This window comes from Crocodylus siamensis, chromosome 4 (assembly GCF_052110815.1).
Source record: "Crocodylus siamensis isolate JL-2025a chromosome 4, ASM5211081v1, whole genome shotgun sequence".
NCBI lineage: Eukaryota > Metazoa > Chordata > Crocodylia > Crocodylidae > Crocodylus > Crocodylus siamensis.
In genome coordinates this window covers 134,707,350-134,720,063 of record NC_143398.1, presented here as the reverse complement: position 1 = coordinate 134,720,063, position 12,714 = coordinate 134,707,350, and the positions used below count along the sequence as shown (strand labels likewise).

The 12,714-nt window shown below is 40.6% G+C and overlaps 1 protein-coding gene across 3 annotated transcripts in view; it reads right to left on the bottom strand.

Moving 5' to 3' along the window:
• The window catches only part of MRPS35 (mitochondrial ribosomal protein S35), a 66,563-nt gene that overhangs the window by 16,441 nt on the left and 37,408 nt on the right, over positions 1-12,714 (bottom strand). For 2 of the 3 annotated variants that reach the window (XR_016441915.1, XM_090043850.1), the window contains exon 8: positions 249-551. Coding sequence is in view for 2 of the 3 variants with exons in the window: in XM_090043850.1 (XP_089899976.1) it covers positions 273-551 (279 nt within the window). In the remaining variant the exon portion in view is untranslated. Of the gene's footprint in view, positions 1-196; positions 552-12,714 lie in introns of those variants that run through there. The other variant, XM_090043849.1, reaches the window with a different exon arrangement.

The window sequence follows — 12,714 nt, the reverse complement described above, 5'->3', positions numbered from 1 at the left end:
ATTCATTTTGATGGCCTGCCAGACAAGAACTAATACAAGTTTTATTCATGCACAAATGACGTTTGTGGACCATGATAGTATACAACTTTTCCCATGACTGAATTTAGCAATTGCTGATACTTTCCGAATTCTATAATCACCCACATTTGGGTTTAGTTAATTTTTTAAAAACTTGAAGAAAGAAGATGCTTAGACATTATGGATAGCTAATCTGAATTTTATACAAAGGTATTAATACACATTTTCACCTTTATATTTAAGCAAGTCTCTTTTCATTGGAATCCTTGCAGATTCAGCAGTTTCTTCACCGATTCCTTGTACTTAGATACATTATCCTCTGTTTCCCTCTCGTTTTTAAGCAGGACAACAGAGTTTTTGTAGTTCTCAACTATCTCAGAAGCAAGCAGTTCTTCCCTACGTACATCACTGATTTTCTCTGCAGCTTTTATTCGCAGAAGTGTGCCCAAGACATTCTTTTGAGAGCAGGAATTTTCCCAGATATATTCCTCCATGTCTGCATCAGTCTTTTCACTTTCCCACTTCTCAGTTTTCTGGAACAACAACAACAAAAAAAATATCACCACCTTAAAACCTGGTTGGTAATTGAGTACCGAAGCAACAACTAGCAAGAGAAATCTCAATATTGTCCCACACACCTCCAAAACTTACAGGGTAGGAAAAAACAAAACAAATTTTTGTCCCATTTGGAGCTCATTCCACATACAGAGCACAGACACAAGGCTTATCCATGCAAGTCCTTGAAATAGGGATTAAGTGAAACTCAAAAGGTGCCCAGCGTTTTTGCTTGCCTTCTGCAGAGTAAAATGACACACCCCACTTAAGTTAAAGTGCACCTATAAATATATACCTGAAAATCCTTGCTGTATCTTTCAGGGTGTAAAAAAAAATCAGAGCTGGGGTAGGTGGGAACAAAATTCATGAAGTATAATGAATCAAATGAATTATAAGCAGCAAAAATTATCCTGTTGTTCAGCTATGTAAAACTACTAATTAATATTCAAACTCCAATGCAAGGGGAAAAACAATTGCTTCAGTGCTGATATTGGAATCTGGCCCAAGGTTTGTGTTAGGAATGGTTTGGCTACACTAGATATCAACTAATTTGGACTAATAAGGATTTATTCTGCTAATCCCAGTGTGTGTACACAGACTGGCTAATCTTACCCCAATCCAGTCTGGGCCCCACCTCAACCATTTCAGGATACCTCATGCAATGGACCCCAATTTAATTATACTTCAAGTATTTGGTTAATCATTGTACAACAAGGTACTGTGATGGGCTGCTGTTGTTCATGATAAAAAAAAATGGTGCTTTACTGGAAGGGGAACTGCATAGTATGACTTGGCTCCCCAGCATCTGTATATATTGGGCAATTCAGTAGGGGTTTTGGCACTTATATAGTAACTGATTCAATCAGCTGATCAAACTAATGCGGCTCCTCTTCTGGGAATGTGCTGCACTTGGCATGGGTGCACATCAAACTGAAAGTAAAGCGCTGGGGTTTCTCCCCCCCGCCCCAGGTCTGTCAGCAGCCATGATGGCTACCTAGTTATAGATTGAGTAATGGAACAACCAGTAGTGACATGCATCTTATACTCTGCTACTGACATATATTCTCTCACGTATTCATCCCTCTTGCAATCAAATTTCCTAAGCTGAATGCCCACTTAGTATCTCTCCTTTCCAGCCATAACAGGATGGTGAAAATCATAATTGTATTACAGAGGTCTGACTTAGGACTCCCGAAGAGAGGATAATCAGATTCTCTATTACTGAGGATATTGGTGGAGAGCAGAAAAACGGTTCTCAGCAACATGCAGAGGAAGAAGGTATGGTGGTTGATATCATCAGAAGATTTTATACTGCTGCTGTCCTGCAGAGTTGCAGCTGGTATCTTTGATATTTGCCTGATACAACTGCTTTCCTAAGCAAGGAGTCTTTCCACAACTGACAACCAGAACAGACTGAAGGTTCTTGCTGCCATAATCTTACTCCATATTCAGTGAGACCCCACCATATGTGGTGAACAAGGAGGCTAAACAGAAGTCAGAGTGTGTCCGCCTAGAAAAAGGTACATATCATGAGTGTATTGAAGAATTCCTTGTGATTCTACAACAGAGGCCCTGCTCCTTTATTTAATACTATCCAACGAGCTCAAAGGAATCTGCCATGGGAAAGCCATAAAAACTGAGCACCAAAACACAAAAGCAACCCTGAAGGAGAATCCAGCTTGAGTGTGGGGCAAAGCAGATGCTTGGAGATCAACAACTGGAGAATTTGCTTAGAAACTGCAACTTATATAAGGAAGCCAACAGATGCAGAACATCAAATGGCTGGAGAAGAAAATGTAATATGTATCCTGTGTGTACTGAACAGTTTAAAGACATTATCCTAGAAGCTCAATCTTTTACAGTTACTAGCTAGTCAAACTTCCTAGCAATAGTAAGGCTGCCATCTCACTGAACGTAAGAAATCAAAGAAAACAGACTGCTGATTTGAACTATGGTGGGAGACAGCATCCCTCAGGTTTATTGGACACAAGAGGAAAAGCACTATGTACTATGTATTTATCTTTGCTTTCCTGCAACTCACAAATTGCTCCTCAATTTTGAGATTGAGGATCTCTAGCCATGAAATGGCAGTTATATTCTATTTAATCAGTCTAATCTCACAAGATGCTGCAACTGCAAACAGAAGCTTTTCTGTTTTCAGACCACTGCCTGTGGGCATTTGGACTTTGTAACAGTCCTTTCAAAGAGCAAGCATAGATAAAAGTGGCTCTTACTCCACAGATCCTTGCCTTGCTTCACCAGCTGTTTAAAGGATATCCCAAATGGATCTTTAAGTACCCTGTCATTCTTGCATATGTAACAGCAATAATGTAAAATGTCTTTCAAATTGTATATCATTATATGAAGAACCGCCCCCCCCAAACTCTCCCCACCCCATATTAAATGCATCTTCAGGGATCACAATTGAGAACAACATGATATAAAAATGGTAAGGTTGAAAATAGTTGTGTTTTCATTGCAGTCATCTCTCTATAGAAATAATTTCTAAATAGCATTATTTCTGTGGAGAAAAACTGAAACAAGCACTAAAGGCTTTGCATCATACAGATTTATGAAAATCCTTCATCAGCCACAGCTCTTCCACAATCCTCTGGCTATTCCAGCCCCTAATTAAGTTTCATTAGAAACAAACAAGTGTGGAATTCAGAAATCTATCAAATGTAGTAGGGGTTTGTCTTAATACTTTGACTTCTCTCACACTCAAAAGAACGGTAGTATTTAATATCTAATAATTTCTAAAACAAAATCTTTATTTTCCGAAGTATGGATGCAAATGTAATCTGTGCACTTGAGCTTCACTACCTGAATTTACAAATGCTCTAAACTCCTCTTATATCCTGTATATGCTAAATGGAAGCTCTTTTTGAAATCTACATGTCCAAATGTTTAGTTAGAAACAGTGATTAACATCACTAAAAGGCTCACATGACTGACATCAAGAACCTGGGCACAACACAACAAAGAAGTAAAAGAATTTCATTGAGCTACTAGAGGGGGGAAAATAGATGAATACTGTAAGCTGTACCTAGAGCACATGAGTAAACTTGTACACATAATGTGCCCCTTTTATGCACCATGAAATTTTGGGATGAATGCTGAAACAAATTCCTAAAAATCAGCAAAGCTACCATCCCGCTCTACATAACAATCACAGCATACTAGTACTAGCTCTCCAAGATATTTTGTCTGGCCTTAGAAACAATAAAAAAAAAAAATTCTCTCACAGGGATAGAGTTTCTCAAGAGTAATAGAATATGAGTATTGCACCTGGTCAGCCTCTGGACCAAACATACTTGTCAGAGTCATGTCCACAGTTCAACAAAAGATCATTGTGAGACCTCTGAACACCTCGTAGTTCCAGCAGATGCAATAAGAACTAATTATGGTCATTACATTTATCTCGCCAGGAAAATCCTACTCTATACAAATTAACCTATGGGATTTCAAAGATGAATGCCAATAAACAGATTAACAAACTTGCCCCATCTCTTTGGAGCAGCACTGACCAATGAAGTTGTAAATATTACTTGTTTAGAAAATGTTGCCAATAGTCTGGACAGTCAAAACAATTCTTAAAATAAAACTGCTAGGCGTGAGGATGGGAGTGGATTTTGAAATATATTGCTTAGCCCTTGTATAAGAAGTCAGTATCTTTGCTGCAATGTTGGTGGCCATCCTTCAAAATGAAATGTTATCCTACCATACCTAGAGTCATAAACAGGAAATTGAATGGAAACTAGATTTGTGCAGGCTGACTACTTAATAAAAGCTTAAAGACCTTTTCAACTAGATTTACTACAGGAGTAAAAGTGAATCTGGAATTATATTTCCATCTGATAAAGCACACTAAGATGGTCAGGCCCCTATGTGAACCCTGAGTCACAGAAATGCTACAGAAACATTGGCATCTCAGTTTTAAATATTATAAAAAGAGGGGAACAATGCATACTTATGTTTTTATTTCACTATTGAAAATGAAGTCTTAACTCAGAATTTTGTTAACTGCCCACTTCTTCCCTTGTAAGTGAGATGCATTTGAGTGCATGATATAGTGAGAGCTGGAATATTCAAACTTTGTTCACCATTTTCTGGACTAGCTGCAACAATATATTAAATATAGTTAAAAACATTAAATATATATTTACCCAATAAACTACACTGAAAGAGCTGCCCCGCTATGTCAAACACACAAAACCTATTTTCAAGAAGCATTAGCCAGATCTGCCTAGAGATGCATTTACTTAGTCATTTCAACTGCTACTCCAGTCAACATTTCTGAATGAAAGCTATAATTTTTTTTTTAAAATAAAAGCTTAGAGAATGTCTGAAACAGGTATTAAATGAGGTTTGGGGATTTTTTTTCACTCCCTGAAGATAAATGTTACCAGACTACTTTCTAAAATACCATAATTACAATAAAGATTTGCTCCTGAGCAAATCTTTTATGCCAGTTATAAACCATCCTAAATATGAGCTTATAATTGAAGTGCTGACATGGCTTTAACACTAAAATTGGATTCAAGCTAACGTCAATATACAGTATTTCTATATAAGAACCACTAACATATACATATGTACGTATACACACTACCCCCCCCAAAGATATAAGTATATAAAAAGGAGCAATTTTTAATTGCTTGAGCAGACACTGAAATAACATTTTCTACGTTTTTCTTCTAGCTTAACATTGACAAGTTGTCTGCTGCAGTCTTATATTGGATTAAGGCTGCCAATTCTTTTGGTATGTCCCCTTCTGGAAAAAGTGCAGTTAAACTACTTTAATTAAAAATCGTTTAAAAAGTGGCACACAAATTACCAATGTGACTAGAACTCAAGTTAGTCAATTTTCTTGTCAACAGCTTGAATATTTAATATGTTAAAGACTTAATGCTTTCCAAAACCCACCACACAAAAACAACCTCCCCGCATCCATAAGCATTTTACTGAGTTTTCTCCTCCTGTAGCAGCAAGCAGAGGTTTAATACAAGATACTCATTCCAGGGTATGTTCTCTTTGTACTATGTTGAAACAATGGATTTTATTTACTTGTATACTCCCTCAAGCTCCCATATAATAATACATGGCAATGTACCAAAGCCTACTAGATCAGTTGAGCATCTTTCAGAAATAAAGAAACTGGCAAAACTTTTTATATCTTAATTTCTGAGAATATGCTATATAACAGAACTAAACTTACAAGTTCTTAGCTAGTAGTACAAGAGAGAAAGATCAGAATGAAACTGGTACCAAATACTGTGAAGAGTGGTACCAATGCACCTTACACCAAGGGCTTGTTGACCATGCAGGCTAGCAAAATATGCTAAAGTGCGATATTAAAGTACAAGTATGACTATATCAACACCGCCTACACAGGCAGGCACACTTCCAAACTTAGAAGACCTTTGTAAGTAGCTTAAAGTTCAGCTGCCAGGCAGACGTGTAGAATACAAGTGTTCATAGGGGGAAAAATAGTCCTTTTGAGTGACTCTCCCTAGACGAACTTAATTTGTCATTTGGTACTACCCCTCTATCTCCTTAACAACCTGAGCAATAAACTTCATGTATTAGTAGTGGGGATTTACAATACACAGTCTTCAAGAAGGAAGCCAGACATTTAGCACTGAAATCTTACTTTGATTAAAGTTTACAACTAGAGGTATATGATATTTGTGATAGGGATACTGAAGTGTTCGTCTCTTTACCCAGACTAACACAGCTTTCCATACCAACTGAAATATCTCTTATAAGCAGGGAGGCAGGCAATGAGCATGGTTTCCATTTCATCTCTCTCTATCCACACCACCTCCTCCCCACCCCACTTCCTGGCTGCTAGTAATTGCTGTGGGGGACTATAAACAAGTAGTCAAGACTTCTTTCCAACATTCTTTTTTGCCTCTGAAGAACAGCTGGAATGAACAGGTGGCCAGGACTGTTACGTCCTGGTCCTGAACAGCAGCTATTTCTACCTCAGAAATATAGCCAGGACATAAGGCATGAAGCACCATGGAAGTTGGAATAAATATTCAGAAGAGGAAATACAGTAAGAGACTGCACTACTGCAGGAATAATGCAAGCAAAGCATGGAAAAGAAGGAGGAAATTTAAGTGGCACAAACAGGTGAAGAAATAATCAGGACCTTGGTCACAGAACAAAATATGAAGTGCCTGAGAAAGATGGTCTTATAGCTCACTTACAGTTTATGCTTCTATAGCAGGCCTCATGATCAGGGTCATCCTTTTCCTTCATATCACACCTTGTCATATGCTGTGCTATGCCAAAGCTGAGCACACATTATGCTTATTTCTTGGCACTAGAAGGTACGTATTTTGGGTACCCCTATGGAACCCCTCTAGAAGTCAGCCTGTGGACTGCTAGTCCCTCCTCCCATGTTTCTCTGCTTAAAGACAGAAACAAGCGGGGGGGCGGGGGGGAAAGGGGCAGAAAGGCAGGAAGTCAGAATCTGTGGGATTATGACCAATGGTCTCCTGTTTTGGATCCATACATCTAGAAACGTCTCAAGCACACTGCAGAAGAGGACGGTCAAGAAGGCAAACAGCAGTTGGGCTGACCTCATACTGAGAACCTAAGCAGAACTTTCAGAGTTGAGCTTACATGTGGGCTTATATGTGGAAGCTTGGTGAATATGGGCCTTCGGGCAATCATTATGAAGAAGCACAGAGCAGTACTATCACTACTATCCCTCAGTTTGAACACAGAGATCCACCTCCCAGAAAAAAAAATTAATACACTTTAAGATCTTTAAGAGGCCAACTATGGGGGAAGCTCTTCTTAATGTTCACAAAAAGGGAAGAATTGCTTGAGAATGCAAAGGTGGAAGGTAAGTTGGGTGACAGTGCTAATAAAAGGATTAGAGTTCAAGATCCTTAGGCAAGGAATGAAGAACAGCAACAGAATTAGAGCACAGGGCTTCAGAAAAAGCAGACTTTAATAAACACAGGGAACTGGTGGGTAGGATGCCAGGAGGCAAGTGTGAAGGAAAGAGTAGTCCAGGGTAGTTGGCTGTACTTTAAGAAAGCCTTCTCAAAGGCACAGGAGCAAGCTAGCCCAAGGCAAAATAATAATAAGTTTAACAGGAGATCAGCCTGACTAGACAGCAATCTCTTCAGTGAATTGAAACTCAAAAAGGAATTTAGGAAGGTCAAGGCATAATTTCAGATGTAACCGGGAATGAATATAAAAGGTTTGTTTGTTCGGAAAGACCAGCCACAGCTCTTCTGCAGAGAGAACCTGGCTTCATTTTCCAGTGTTTAAATGATCAGTGGTCAGTTTCCAGTTTGAAACTGACAATGTAGCTATGTCATGGGTCAGTATCTTCCCCCATACGGAGAGAGCTAGATGTTGTATGTGTGTGTATCTATCTATATCATATTTTTATATATAGATTTACATAGAGAGAGAGATATAGATATTTCTCTCTATATAAATCTATCCATCTAGATCTATATATCTAGATAGAGACACACACATATACATACACATGACAGACAGGCAGACACGTATGCATATGTTTCACTGCTTGCCACTCATATTGATAGATTATATAATCGGATATGTAGCTGGCTATCTATCTGTAGGGAGGAACTATTAAATGGAACATCAAAAAAGCCACAGGTCCTTTACAGAATGCAAAACACAATCTAGTTACAGAGAAGGCTGAAGTATTCAATGTCTTTACTTCAGTTTTCACAAACAGGGACACCTACTAGATCACAAGTGCAGTTGGCAGCAAAGATAAGAAAGATGACAAACAGTCTAGAGAGCAGAAGAATATATTGGGGATTACTTAGAGAAGCTAGATGCTTCCAAGTCAGCCAGGCTGGATGGGATACACTGGAAGGTATTGAAGGAATTGACTGTGGTGATTTCAAGTCACTGACAAGCCTCTTTGAGAACTCATGGTGGTCAGATGAGGTCTTAGATGATTGGAAAAGAGAAAATAAATATATTGCCCATCTTTAAGAAAGGAAAGGAGGAGGATGAGAATTACAGACCAGCCCGCATGACTTCTATACCGAGCAAGACCATGGAGTAGGTCCTCAGAAAATCCTTTGTGAAGCATCTAGATGAGAACAAGGTGATCAGGAACAGTCAGCATGGATTCATATGCAAATGTTTTTCAGCATATTGTATACAGACCAGATGTTTTCACTGAACAGTCCATTACAAGAAGCTTTTTTTTCCCCCATGGTGACAGTTAATTTACATTTCAAGTATAAAACTTAAATTATTCCTTTCAGTATATATGACTTGTCCCTATTGAAAATTCATATGAAACTGAATCCAAAAGAAAAAAAAAATTGGTAAACTCTTTCAGTCTCAGCCAACCCGATTAAATGTCTCCAGCCAGTTTGTTAATTTTATCGTTCCTAATATTTGTGATTGGGAAAAGACAAAGAAGCCTATATAATAACCACTGTAAACCTCCTTCCATATTGGAAATTGACTTGATAGTCTTATTTGGTTCACTCTGTTTCTAAGCCTATGATAGAAGTTTACCCCTCATCCAGTGACTATTCTATATTCCTAGGTAAATCAGAAGAGAGATCAGTTTATGCCTCTCAACCACTTGATGGCAGCATACTATCATTCTTTTTATACAATATGGTTAAAGATTTTTTAAATATATTTTTAGAGCTATTGCACTAATATGCAATAACAGCAAACATACACATAACAATAAGTCGAAGTGAGATGCTCATCAAGTATCTGTCCCTTTTCTTTTGGTGTCAGTTCATCATTTGTTATAAAGGGAGTCAGAGGCAAAAAATAATTCCCAAAAGATAGTATGTTGTCTAGACTTGCTCTATCAGTTTATTCACCAGTCCTAAACACATAATCAAATAGAAGGAAGTGAAGCAAAGTTAAGTTCACATACTATAAACACTATAGGATGCAGTATATCAAATCTGGCTAGTTAAGATCACCTCAGAATTTTCTGTTGTCAGTGAGGGAATGAACATGGTGCTCTCTTTAGCAGTACTCTCGTAATTGATTTATTCTGTGGTAACACTAGAAGCACAGTCAATATTACTTAAGGGACTTTAAAACATGAGATTTGAAATGCTCAGTATTTATTTATTTAGTTTTTAAATACAACTTTAAGTTTCCATTTCTTGGCTTATCTGGGAGAAAAAACAAAACAAAAAACCTAACATCTGTCAAGTGCTCGTATTCAAAGTGCAGTTCTAATCTGGGTACAAGAAGGCAGCTAAGATTCCAGGGCTTACAAACGTGGAAACCCACCCCCTTGCTTCACTTTAAACTCAGCACACTCCCTCACCAAGCCCAGTGCCTTCCCAGGAGAGGCACTGGGTGAGCCGCACACAGCTTTCCCAACATCTGCACAGATCAGGCACTGTACAGCTTTCCCAACATCTGCACATATCAGGGGCTTTTTTGGCATTTTAATCTAAGAGCTGGTTGAATCAGCTTTAGCTAAAAGCTAAAAAGCTAAAAGCACCAAAAAGCTGTGCTGAAGTAGCCAATCTATACAGAAGCAGGTCAAAGTAACATGCTGCTGCTTCTGGTAAAGTGCATTTTTCCAAGTCTGTCAGCACTTCATGTTTTTATTCCTTATGCATCCATTAAAATTTGCTAAAAAAACCCCCACACACCTAAAAAACCCCAGTAAGTCATGATAGCAAACCAGACAGAATCAGAAAGTTTAACCAAGCATCTGCTTTCTTATACATCTTTACTGAGATTGTTAGCCAAATTAAGTGTGTAGCCTTCAGAGGTTGCTTAAAAGCAGGGATTCCAGGCAGCTTTGCATCAGTGGTGAGCTCTTAGAGCTCCCAGTACATGCAGAGCTCCCAAAGAGTTCTACTGACATACCAGAGAACTCCAGGAGCTGACTGTGCATGCAGCACAATGTCAAAGTGGGTTGTGACTGGGCTGCTACCACCCACACCCCTGGATCTACACAACCCATTAGCCACCGTAGGTTAGCTTATTTTAGTTGCACCCCAATCACTGCAATCCTGGACATAGCTATTCATGGTAGAACTTGAATTTGCCTACAATCTCAATAAAGATGCATAAGAAAGGCTAACAGGTTAACCATTCTATAAAAATGGCCTGTATAGGGGTAGTGGAAATGATTGTTTTCACTACCCACTTTTGTCCCTGTCACCATGGTGCTTTGCAAAATAACTAAATTTAGTGTCAGCCCATTAAACAGATTCCCATACATTTTCACTTTGCCTGTGATAAATGACCTGTGGAGTCTAGAATCAGAAGAATGGATGAAGAGTTATTGTTTTCTCTCCCTCCATTTAAACAAAACAGATTAAGAACCATAACCCAAGGAGGGGAAGCAATACCACTTTGCAAACAAACATACGCTCACCCCATGGCTCACCAAAAGCATCCAGGAATGTCTCCTAGCTAAAAGGGAGGCATACACCCAATGGAAGGGAGGGGCCATCACCAGGGAGGACTATACTGCAGTTGCTTGTGGCTGCAGGGGGGCGGTCAGGAAGTTCAAGGCAGAGATGGAACTGGGACCAGCTACCCAGATCAAGGACAACACGAAGTCCTTTTTTAAATGCATAGGGGGCAAAAAGATACCGGGTAATGTGAGGCCCCTACAAGACACGCTAGGAAATCTGGTCGTCACACCTGATGACAAAGCTAACTTATTTAACAACTTCTTTGCCTCCATTTTCCTGAGCAGGGACTGGATCAGTCCCCGCACCGGGCCCCAGGGGAGGCGCACCTAGGCCAAGAGTCAGTGAGGATCTAGTCAGGGAACTTCTGGAGGGACTGGACATATTTAAATCATATGGTCCGGATGATCTCCACCCCAGAGTGCTGAGGGAATTAGCTGAGGTCACTGCGGGACCACTGGCACAGCTTTACGAGAACTTGTGGTGCTCTGGTGTGCTGCCAGAGGACTGGAAGAGGGCCAACGTGGTTCCCATCTTCAAAAAAGGGAGGAAGGAGGACCCGGGAAACTATAGGCCAGTTAGTCTTACCTCTATCCTAGGTAAGCTTTTTGAGAGAATTATCCTGGCACATATCCACAAGGGGCCAGCAGGGGAGATTATGCTTAGGGTCAACCAACACAGGTTCATTAGAGGCAGGTCCTGTCAGACCAAGCTGGTGGCTTTCTATGACCAGGTCACCAAATCCTTAGATGCAGGGGTAGCAGTGGACGTAGTCTTTATGGACTTTAGGAAGGCCTCTGACACGGTCTCTCACCCCATTCTCATTAAAAAACTGGGGGACTGTCATGTTGACACCTACACAGTGAAATGGGTCGCCAACTGGCTGGAGGGCTGCACCCAGAGAGTGGTGGTGGATGGGTCATTTTCAACCTGAAGGGATGTGGGCAGTGGGGTTCTGCAGGGCTCAGTCCTCGGGCCCGCACTGTTCAACATCTTCTTCAGTGACTTGGACAAGGGGGTAAAAAGCACCCTGTTCAAATTTGCTGATGAGACCAAGATGTGGGGGGATGTGGGCATGCCAGAAGGGAGGAATAGGTTACAACTGGACCTAGACAAGTTACAGGGGTGGGTGGATGAGAACAGGATGGGATTCAACACTGACAAGTGCAAGGTGCTACACCTGGGGAGGAACAACCAACAGCATACCTACAGGCTGGGGAACTCCCTAGTCGTCAAGTACAGAGGCAGAAAAGGATCTTGGAGTCATCATTGATGCCAAGATGAACATGGGCATGCAGTGTGGGGATGCAGTCAGGAAGGCCAACCACACCTTGTCATGCATCCACAGATGCGTCTCAAGCAGGTCCAAGGAGGTGATCCTCCCCCTCTATGTGACACTGGTCAGGCTGCAGCTGGAGTACTGTGTCCAGTTCTGGGCGCCGCACTTCAAGAGGGATGCGGACAACGTGGAGAGGGTCCGGAGGAGGGCCACCCACATGATCAGGGGACAGCAGGGCAGGCCCTACGAGGAGAGGCTACAGAACCTGAACCTGTTCAGCATCCATAAGAGAAGGCTCAGGGGGGATCTAGTGGCCTGTTAAAAACTAGTCAGAGGGGACCAGCAGGCATTGGGGGGAGTCCCTGTTCCCCCGAGCACTACCAGGAGTGACTAGAAATAATGGTCACAAGCTGGCAGAGGGTAGATTCAGAC